This window comes from Gossypium hirsutum, chromosome D03, assembly GCF_007990345.1.
Source record: "Gossypium hirsutum isolate 1008001.06 chromosome D03, Gossypium_hirsutum_v2.1, whole genome shotgun sequence".
In the NCBI taxonomy this organism is placed as follows: Eukaryota; Viridiplantae; Streptophyta; class Magnoliopsida; order Malvales; family Malvaceae; genus Gossypium; species Gossypium hirsutum.
The window spans coordinates 39293827-39304451 of record NC_053439.1 but is presented as its reverse complement, the minus strand read 5'-3'; the positions used below and the strand labels follow the sequence as shown (position 1 = coordinate 39304451).

The following is a 10625-nucleotide window of genomic DNA, read 5'->3' as shown; positions in this document are numbered from 1 at the left end:
TTTTAACTAAGTTATAAAAACAAAAATTTACCCATAATTTAATAAGTAATGGTGATGGTTAGAGAAAAAGTTGGTGTATGGTTAATGGATAAATTGGGTAAATTACCCCAAAGCTAGGAAGTTCCCGCTGCGTCATGTACATCAATTACTCACTAAACTCGTAGTAACAATTTGTTGTTTTATGCCATAATTAATTATACTGGGAAACTTGGCAGGTCATGTTAGCATAAAATCTCAAAGCTGATTTTACTTCTTTTTTTTTTAAACAGAGGTAGCATAAGCAAAGCTTTCATCTAACATCCATATTAAAACACAAAACAAAATGGGAAGTTGGAAAATCCTTGTCTGAATAACTCACTTATTCCATTTAAACTATCACATATGTTGCATATTCAAAACTAAAAATTTTGTTGTTGCCATTTCCCTATCCCTTTTACAATCTATCGTTATTATATTATTAATTGTGAAACAGTTGAGTAGTCATTATCACTAGGTGAGTTGACTTCAATAACTGCAAGCTCTCACACACCCACCAATTTAATTAATTTAATTAATTTTAAATGGAAATCATTTGTTTGGTAGGTGATTAAATCGAGTTTAAGATGTTTCTGTATTTGACGAATATCGGCAGTTAGAAGATTGTGCTCAGAATATGTCTGAAAAAAGTTCCAAGTCATACTCACACATATATACAACAAAACCAGTAGTTGAGGCTGTCATAAACAATTCTTGTTTGTTGGGGGAATAGATATAAACCCATAGGAGTATCATTGTTTACAGACAGAAGGCGTACTACCTCTTGATATTGCACAATGATGTTCTACAAATTTGCCTACCCCCTGCCAATGGTTGCTTTCTTTGCTATAATCATTTCTCAAGCAGGTCAGTTGCTACAATCATATTCGTGTTTTAGTTAATTAAGTTTTCTTGCTAATAATTTCCTTTCCCTTTTCTACTTTTGTTGTAGGAGCATATGATCCGTTAGATCCTAACGGAAATATAACAATTAAATGGGACGTTATGTCCTGGACTCCGGATGGTTACGTTGTAAGTATAACTTCATTTCACTTATTATACTCATATTTTTTCATTAAACTCAAGATTAATTAATTGGTTCACGTAGTCACCTTAAAAGATAAATTTTTAATAAATTTGGTCAAAATTACGACTTCCTTTATACCAAAAACAATGATTTCCATTTATATGGATCAAATGTTAAATGTTGATATGTATCCATCACTAATATATTAAAACTTTTTCAAGTTGTTTCTTATAATTGAAAGTTACCTAAAATAAGAGCCAAGCTAAGGGTTGGCAGGGGCTTAATCCAGAGTAATAACAATTTTAATCCAGTCTAATTATAGAATATTCAATTTAACTTTTTTTAATCAATTTCATCCTTTGACTCCAAACTTTTAAAATTTTATTTTAACCCCACAATACCGAACTTCTAGCTTCGATCCAGGTCAATATCCTAATACCCATATGCAAATATTACTTCGATTTAGTAATTATAAAGTTTCTTTTATTAAACTCAAACTTAAATTAGACTGTTCATGTAATCATTTTTAAAAGGTAGGTTCCAAACTTTCTTTATACCATAAACAATGCTTTTCACTTATGTTACTCAAATTTGGTTTGGATATAAGATCCCATACTAAAATTTTCAATATTCATTTTTATAGTAAATATAACTTTTGAGTGTGGGATAGTTGAAGAAATAGAAATGCAAGCTTATATATCATATCTGGTATGCAGGCAGTTGTAACAATGACCAACTTCCAAATGTATCGGCACATAATGAGCCCTGGCTGGACCCTAGGCTGGGTTTGGGCTAAGAAAGAAGTGATCTGGTCAATGGTGGGAGCCCAAGCCACTGAACAAGGAGATTGTTCAAAGTTCAAAGGAAACGTCCCACACTGCTGTAAGAAAAACCCCACAGTTGTGGACTTGCTCCCCGGCGTCCCATACAACCAACAGATAGCCAATTGTTGCAAAGGTGGCGTCGTGTCGTCATGGGGCCAAGACTCCTCCACCGCGGTTTCGTCCTTTCAGGTGAGTGTTGGCCGTGCCGGGACTTCCAATAAAACAGTGAACCTGCCGTTGAACTTCACTTTGCTTGGTCCTGGTCTGGGTTACACATGCAGCGGAGCTAAAAAGGTGCCGTCCACTGTTTTCCTCACCCCTGATGGTCGACGAAAAACTCAAGCATTGAGTAAGTTTTTGATAATTTGCACTTAAAACAGATATACTTACACCCGACATAAGTTATGTGTTGTAATTTGTGCTGCAGTGACATGGAATGTGACATGCACGTATAATCAGATTCTGGCATCACGATATCCGAGTTGTTGTGTCTCGATGTCTTCATTTTACAACTCCACAATCACACCTTGTCCATCATGTTCTTGTGGCTGTCAAAACAACAATAATTGCATCTCGTAAACCTTCTTTCTGATCCCACACGAAAATGTTTTTAACTATGGGATTTCACTATATATCATCATCCCTAATGACATTAGTCTACAAATTGCAGGGGTGATGCAGAGATAGAAAGTGTAGTTGGCAAGAACAGAACAAGGAGTAGAAATTCGAATGCGATGATAAGGTGTACCAACCATATGTGCCCCATCCGAGTGCATTGGCATGTGAAGCTGAATTACAAGGAGTATTGGCGAGTGAAGATGACGGTCACTAATTTCAACTACGCCATGAACTACACGCAGTGGACACTTGTGGCTCAACATCCTAACCTCGACAACATCACCCAAGTTTTCAGTTTCGAATATAAACCCCTCCTTCCTTACAAATACACAAGTAAGTCCTTGTCTTTGATTTGAATTTCCCTAGGCAGTCGACAAGTGGGCTAACCATGGACTAACTTTGAACATGCAGATGACACTGGTATGTTCTATGGCTTGAAGTTCTACAATGACGTATTAAAGGAAGCCGGAGCTGATGGAAACGTCCAATCAGAATTGATTCTTAGGAAAGACATGAGTACATTTACGTTCAAGCAAGGTTGGGCTTTCCCTAGGAAAATATACTTCAATGGCGATGAATGCGCCATGCCAGGTCCAGAGGAATATCCTTATCTACCAAACTCTGCAAATTCAAAGCTGATTTCAGTATCGACAATGGCTTCCTTTTTGCTTTTGGTTTTCGCTAATCTTTTGGGGATGATTTGAAGTGACTGAGTGAATGAAAGCAGGGAAAAGATGAAAGAAACCAAACCTTTAAGAAAGTAAGCCATTGACAGGCAGCCATGTGGATGAAGTTGAAGCAGTAGGGGGTAGATGAAAAAAAGTGTGACATGAATGATTTTGCAGAGAAAGCCAATAATGAATCTGGGTTTTTCCAAGGTCTTATCATTAGTGGCTCGGGCCGGGTTTCAGTCTGGATTTTTAGTTAAGCTGGTCCAAATTATAGGTTGATCCGTAAATATGTTTTATTTAAAAATAATAAAATATAGTGAATTTTTTTTTTTTACATTGATATTGATATATTGATAACTAAATTTAATTTAATTTTTTATTAAAATAATAATTATAATCTAGCCTGCTTGAATTTTAAATTATTTATACAAAGTCCCAATCAGGACAAATCCTTAAGAAAAATAATTTTCTTTCTCAAATAGGCAGAGAGAAGCTTTAGCCTGAAAATAGTAAAACTGGGATTTGGTCTCTTTAAAGTTATGGATTAATACAACAATAAAATTGTATTTTAACTTTTTCTTTTGAATTACAATTTAATTTTGCTACTTTAGGTACAAGAAATGAAATACGATGAGCCTATCCTATGCAAATTTTTTTTTTTTTGCTCGAGTTTGCATAGAATTTTTTACAGATAAATTCTTATTTAAAAAACTTTTAAGTGTTATATTTCGGGTTTTTTACCGAATAAATTAAAAAAATTAAATACTGAAATAGGTTGTCAGATAGATTAATTATCGAAATGGTATATTTTTTTTAATGGCACCTATAGGCGCCAATAATTTTTTTATATTAATTTTTTTTAATAAAATATTATTAATTTTTTCCCGGATCAGTATATGACCCGGGTATAGATACGAGGCGCGACTAGTTGCGCCTATCTCGGAGGCGCCAATGGTGTAGCCTATCTGACAGGCGCGACTAGCTGCTGCTTATTTTTTTCCCTATATATACCCCCGAAAATCAAATGAGCACAGACATAAATTTTAACAGAGGAACATACACAAAATTTAGCAGAACGGAAATAGGAAGATAGGGAGAAGAAAAAAAGAAAGGAAAGCAAGAAGAAGGATAAGGTATTTTGGTTTATTTCTTTTTAAATAGAATGTAGAGTCTTGTTAGTAATTTTATTGTTTGAAAGTTATTTTGTTAGGTTATTAATTTTGTTAGCTTTTGAATGAAAAATTTTGCATTAAAAATTTTATGTAATTTTTTTTTCATTTCGAAACTATTTTAAGAATTTTAAAATTTTTTTAATAGATCTAGTATTGAATATGGAGAATCAGTTTTTTGTATGCGTTTATTTCGATAGAGAAATTTTGACAACAACCGTGGGATGTATATTTGAATGTCGCAAACAAGTAGCAATGAGATTTAATAGAAATATCTCGTTTGATGATATGAAGGAAAAAATTAGTGAAAAAATTTATAGACGTTGTGGGAGAAAGATATCAAAACTTTTTTACAAGTTTTCAGTTTCAACGGATCCAATAAAATTTACCGAAATGGAACTTGTAGACGATGAAGACGTGAAGACAATGGTCGTTCGTTATTGTCGGACTCAAAGCAACCAAAATACACCGATTCAATTATTTGCTGAGTTAGCTGGTATGGAGGCAACTGAAGATCCCACACCATTAGGTGAAGAAGATGGAGTTCAAGAGCCGTGTATGGTGGTTCCGGTATCATATGTTGATAGTCAATCAACTATACACGGGATCAATATTGATCTTAATGTTGCACCCGAGACTGATGTGGTTGGTGATGATGTATACTATAGTAATGATCCTGTTGATCACGAAGTTGATAGTGAGAGTGATCCTGATGTGGATGAGGTCCCGGGTGATATTGACGACGAAGGCGTGAATGAGGATGGAAATGTTAACGCATCTTCAGTCGGAAACCAGATTCGTGGTATTATGATACACAATAATCCTGAGGCACACATGTCTCGGATAGACCCCGATGCGGCGCGGGTAGCTGAGTTTTCGGAGTACCCTGAAATTCACCCTGCTCACCGGATGGCCGTATATTCTGATCCAGAGGAGTTGTTCGTGGACCAGAGATTCGAAAGTAAGGAAGAATGCATATTTGTTATTAAGCAGTATAGCATGAATATATTAGTAGACTACAAAATCGTCGTGTCTAAACCAACATTATATATTGGAGAGTGTTGGAGGTCGGCAGAAGGCTGCAATTGGCGGATACGATTTGCATTTATCCAGAAGTCGCAGATGTGGGAGATACGAAAATTTGTTGGGCCTCACACATGCACTTCAACACGTATGATAGAAGATCATCAAAAAATTGACTCCAAAACTATCTGTACGTGCATCATGCCAATGGTGAAAGACATGCCGACCATTAAAGTTTCGGTACTGATTTCCAAAATACAAGCACGATTCCAGTATCAAGTATCATACAGGAAGGCATGGATAGCTAAACAGATGGCAATAGAGCAATTGTACGGAGATTTTGATGCATCTTACAATGAGTTACAGGGATGGATAGCCGCTATGAAGGAACACGTGTTGGGGACTATCATTGAGTTACAGACACAACCTTATTACGGGCCGGATGACCAACTACAATCGAGAAAAAGAATTTTTCATTGGATGTTCTAGACGTTTGATCCATGTGTGCGCGCATTTCCTAACTGCAAATCGTTTGTGCAAGTAGATGGAACCTGGCTTTATGGAAAATATACACAGATCCTGGCTTTATGGAAAATACACACAGATCCTACTTCTTGCGGTTGCTCAAGACAGCAACAGGAACGTGCTCCCGATAGCATTTTTCATCGTCGATAAGGAGAACATGAAATCGTGGGAGTTCTTCCTTACCAACCTGCGGAGGTATGTTATTAGCAACATAATATTTGCATCATCTCCGATAGAGGGAAAGGATTAATTGTAGCCATTAGGCGTTCCGCTGTACCATAGAGATCCGTTTACTGCATCCAGTACATCGCGGCTAACTTCTAGTGAGATTATAAGAATGTAGACTGGAAGAGACAAATTGTGAGAATGGGTAAAAAATTACCTTATCTTTTCAATATAAGTTTTAATGTTTTATAACAATACTGTAACTTATATTTTCTTAATACATATGCAGCGCACGAGCTAGAGCCACACATTTTTTGCCAAAGAATGTCTCAACTTGAGAGTGACATGGTGGGTCAAACCAACACATCTTTCCGACAGTAGTTGGGTACCATAGAGTCGTGGTAATGGGCTCAAAATTTTGACCAGGGCTTTCGTTATGGTCAAATGACCACAAACTTGGTGGAGGGGATCAACGTTTTTGTTATTAAAAACACGAAATATTTCGATTTCATCTGTCTTCTCGGCTACATTCTACAAGTTGGCTACCTTGATGCCAAGAATGAGTCAGCAACAAGTCAACCAGGTGGAGGCGGGACACGTCTTTGTCGAAGATGTTAGGGATGCAATGGTTGCAAACCGTCAGATGGTGAGGTTGATAACAGTAGAAGTATATTCAAGACGTAATGAAACGTTTCGAGTTACAGAGACCATCGGTCGTCGACCTGGTATACCACCTAGGTCCTACGGAGTTGATCTCCGAAACAGACGGTGCGACTGCACGAGGTTTCAAACACTTCATTATCCATGTGCACATGTCGTGGCAGCTTGTGCTAAAGTTGGGCTCAATGTAGAACTATTTATTGATGAAGTGTACACCATCGAACGCACGTTGCGTGTATAGGAAAACGAGTTCCCCGTGCTAAAACTGCATGGCTAAAACTGTGGACCCCCAACTGTCGTCCAACAAAGTTCGCGATACAACATGGCTAAAACTGCAGACCCCCAACTGTCGTTCGACAAAGTTCGCAATACAGTATGGCTAAAACTGCGGAACCCCAACTGTATGAACGGGTGTTATGCAAATTGGATAATAGGGGTAAGTACATCAAGTGGACCTTACCGCCGTTTGCATCCGGTATGAGTACACCCCCTATAAGGTGCATAATGTAAGCTCGAACGGCCTGCATCACCTCCCATTCATTGGCAGTACTCGGCAAATGCTCAAAATTAGCCTTTAGCCATGAAAATCTCAAACTGGTAAATTTCCCCTCACTTGGTGAGCGTCCAAGTAATTCATAGCAAAGGGTAGCCGACCTAGAGATTGAACTTACACCCGTGACCGTATTCCTGTCAATGGGAAGCCCTAGCTGTAATGCAACATCCTCTAGAGTGACGGTACACTCTTCGCACTGCAAATGAAATGTATGGGTCTCCGGACGCCATCGCTCGACTAAAGCGAAAATCAAGTCGTATCGCAGATCAAAAGTTTGGATCAATGCCGCTGATCTGAACTCGGCTAACTCTAAGTATGGTATTAGGCGTTCATCTGGCAGAAACCCTACACTATTAACACGGCCCCTCAATACGCAGTACGGACCTTGACATTATTAAATTAGTAAAATAGTTAATACAATATAATTTAATTCAACAAATAACATGAGTATCAAATAAAAATTTTATTACCATCTCATTAATAGTACTTAATATGTGATTATTATTATTAATCAAAGAACCCATTTGCTGCAAATCTGAAATTAAAAAAATGAATTTATTTAATTTGTTTCAAAAAATACAATAAAACATTTCAAATTTCAAAAACAAAACATGGTAAATAAATATCTAATAATTTCTCATAATTTACCTACAATAAAAACATTTATGTCAGATTACAATAATAATATAATTAAAAATAATATAAACTATCTTAAAAACATACAAATTAAAAAAATAAAAATAGAAATAGATACATACCCGAGTAGTTTATGTTCAAACAACCTATAAAATTATATAACAACAAATTTAATCAACATTTTAATAAATCAATAAAAACTATTAAATAAATAAAAAATCAAATAAAATTATATTATATAAAAATTACATTATATAAAAATTAAATGAGTTAACAGCAACTATATGATTAAAAGAGTCAGTTATGATTAAACTTTTAATGAAATGATTTTTAATTTTTTTATAAACTTTGGGTCCGTTTGATTGCCAGTAAAATATTTTCCGTAAAATGATTTCTGGAAAATTTTTTACTTTTTTGTAAAATGATTTATTGAAAAATATTTTCTGGTGTTTGATTGAATCTGTGTAAAATATTTTCTGTTGTTTGGCAGATTTCCTAAAAATATTTTCTGGAAAAGTTATTTTTACATATGTCGAAACCGCTTTTCGAAAACAAAAAAAAATTAGTTTCGACTTAAAAATGAAAATTGGAGTCGCCACCAATCCTTTATTGAGGTGTGATTGGATCACCTCAAAACGACTTTGGTCTACGAGTTTTAGGAAAAAACGGGTTCGGGAGTCAGTTACGTACGAGGAAGGATTAGCACCCTCGTAACGCCCAAAATTGGTACCAAATTACTTATTTAATGTCTTAAGGTCGAATGAATAATTTGCTTTTGTTTTAAAAAAACTCGTCTCGAGACAACAAAATGTCACATCCAGTGAGTTAGGACACAACCCTTTGAAGTCTCGAGAGTAAATTTAAATCTTGAAATGTTTACAAATTTATTGAAAAAAAAAAGATATTCGGCTATTTAAATTCAACGAAAAAACTGAAGCCCAGTAAGTTAGGGCACAATCTCCTCAAGAATTTCGAACGCCGAATATTTTGAAAACTCATGTATAAAACAATTTCAGTAGTTTAAACAAATCAGTAATATATCTAAAGAATAAAAATATTTTAATATAATTTGTACATGTATATATAAAACAATATTATATAAAAACTTTCATAAAAATCCTTAAAACATAAAAATATATATATAACATGAAAAAAACATACACTGCAAAATAAACACATCAAAATATATGCATTATACTGGATTTAAAAAAAATAATATATTGTAAGATAAAACAATAATATATGACGGTGATATAAATAGAATAAAATTATGCATGCAAAAAGGTTGAATAAATCGTCATAAAAATATAATAATAATAATAACATTAATGACAATATAGGATGTAATAATAAAAAGAATCATGCCTATGTAAAAATGTTATGGATTATAGAAGTAAAAAAATAAATAGATAAATAGAGGAAATATTAAAGCTTAAATATAAAATAAATAGCTGATATAATAATAATACTAATAAAGACAAATAAAATAAATTGGTCAAAGGACTACATTGAAATAATAATGAAATTTGGAGCGTATTTTGTAATAAATTAAAAGGTTAAAATCGAAATAGGACTAAATTATAAAACGCGCGAAGAAGCGAGGGCCAGATGAGCAATAAATTCAACCTCTAAACACGTGTCATTTCCTCAGAGGATTGGCGTGTTGGAGACTACATCGCAATTCAAAAAAAACTTGCAGCCCAATTTTAAAATAAAGAAAAGAGTGTAAAATAAACTAAATTGGAACAAAATGAAAATGGGGAAGGACTAAAGGAGTAAATAGCCCATTAACAAGAAACACGAGGATCCCCCTTTGAACGGGTCGGGTTACATATGGGCAAGCTTGAAACGGCATCGTTTTGAGCATTCTGAATCCCACCAAAACGGCGCCGTTTTGGTCCTTCTATAAAGCCCAAAATTTTGCTTTGAAATTCATTTAGATCCCCATTTTTTTAAAAAAAACTTCAAAAAAACCTCTCAACTCTCTCCCCTTTTCTCTCCTTCCGGCCAAAGCTCCGGTGCTGGGCCACTGTGGCGGCCGTCGGTCGCCGGTAACGGCGCCGCCGTCTGCGGTGGTCGGAAAACGAAAAGTCATCATTTTTTTAATTTTTCCGTCCCCGAGCCCATGGAACGTCAATTTTCATCGAAATCGGTACCTCTCTTGCAGAAAAGGTATGATTTTTACCCTTTTACTTTCGGTTCTTTTTTTAAAAAAATCCAAAAAAAATAAAAAATAAGTGAATAAATAAATAAGTCGGGGAAAAAAAATAAAAGACTACCTTTGAAAAAGATCGATATTTGAACTGATTTTTCTTGATTTCTTTTTGATTCATTCCTAAGTCCAAAAAAAATACATAGATTTGGGTGTTTATATAGCCCAAAAATTCCTTATTTTTTCTATTTTTTTACACTGTTTGTATTTTTTTTGGACTCTCCTAGTCTACTTTGCAGGTGAACGTGGCGGCTTGTACGGAGAAAACGACGCGCGCGGAGGCTGGGTCTGAGTCATGCGGCAGCTGGAAACGGAGCGGCGGCTGCTGATTTTTCTACTTTTGGGTTTCTTTCTTTTTTGTTTTTATTTTTTTGTGGGCTAGGGTTTGTTGTTATGTATTGGGTTTGTATTGGGCTAAGGTAATTGGGTTTTTATTTATTATTTGGGCTTTATTTGGTTTATTTTGGATTGGGCCAAAATTGGCCTATTACAGCTGCCCCTCTTTGCTCCTTTGTCGTGTAACGGGA

At 35.2% G+C, this 10625-nt stretch overlaps 2 protein-coding genes across 2 annotated transcripts; one reads left to right on the top strand and one right to left on the bottom strand.

The window, feature by feature from the left end:
* The first annotated feature begins 621 nt into the window (after window positions 1-621).
* LOC107949772 (COBRA-like protein 4) lies at window positions 622-3488 on the top strand. Its single transcript, XM_016884525.2, has 6 exons — window positions 622-882; window positions 968-1047; window positions 1759-2215; window positions 2294-2441; window positions 2537-2817; window positions 2896-3488. The coding sequence occupies exons 1-6, from the start codon at window positions 813-815 to the stop codon at window positions 3186-3188; spliced, it is 1329 nt and encodes a 442-aa protein (XP_016740014.2). The 5' UTR covers window positions 622-812; the 3' UTR covers window positions 3189-3488.
* A 3535-nt stretch (window positions 3489-7023) lies between these two features.
* LOC107949911 (protein MAIN-LIKE 2-like) lies at window positions 7024-9981 on the bottom strand. Its single transcript, XM_016884673.1, has 2 exons — window positions 9861-9981; window positions 7024-7634 (listed from the first exon to the last, which is right to left on the bottom strand). The coding sequence occupies exons 1-2, from the start codon at window positions 9979-9981 to the stop codon at window positions 7024-7026; spliced, it is 732 nt and encodes a 243-aa protein (XP_016740162.1).
* Between the last annotated feature and the right edge of the window lie 644 nt (window positions 9982-10625).

What these genes read in the sequence shown, in the direction of transcription:
- LOC107949772 (XM_016884525.2), top strand. Translation starts at nt 813, where the DNA reads ATGATGTTCTACAAATTTGCCTACCCCCTGCCAATGGTTGCTTTCTTT. An exon ending in GGACTCCGGATGGTTACGTT is followed by an intron (nt 1,048 to 1,758) that starts GTAAGTATAACT and finishes TCTGGTATGCAG; the next exon opens with GCAGTTGTAACAATGACCAA. An exon ending in AACAACAATAATTGCATCTC is followed by an intron (nt 2,442 to 2,536) that starts GTAAACCTTCTT and finishes TACAAATTGCAG; the next exon opens with GGGTGATGCAGAGATAGAAA.
- LOC107949911 (XM_016884673.1), bottom strand. Translation starts at nt 9,981, where the DNA reads ATGACTTTTCGTTTTCCGACCACCGCAGACGGCGGCGCCGTTACCGGC. An exon ending in AAAGGGGAGAGAGTTGAGAG is followed by an intron (nt 7,635 to 9,860) that starts GTTTTTTTGAAG and finishes AATAATGTCAAG; the next exon opens with GTCCGTACTGCGTATTGAGG.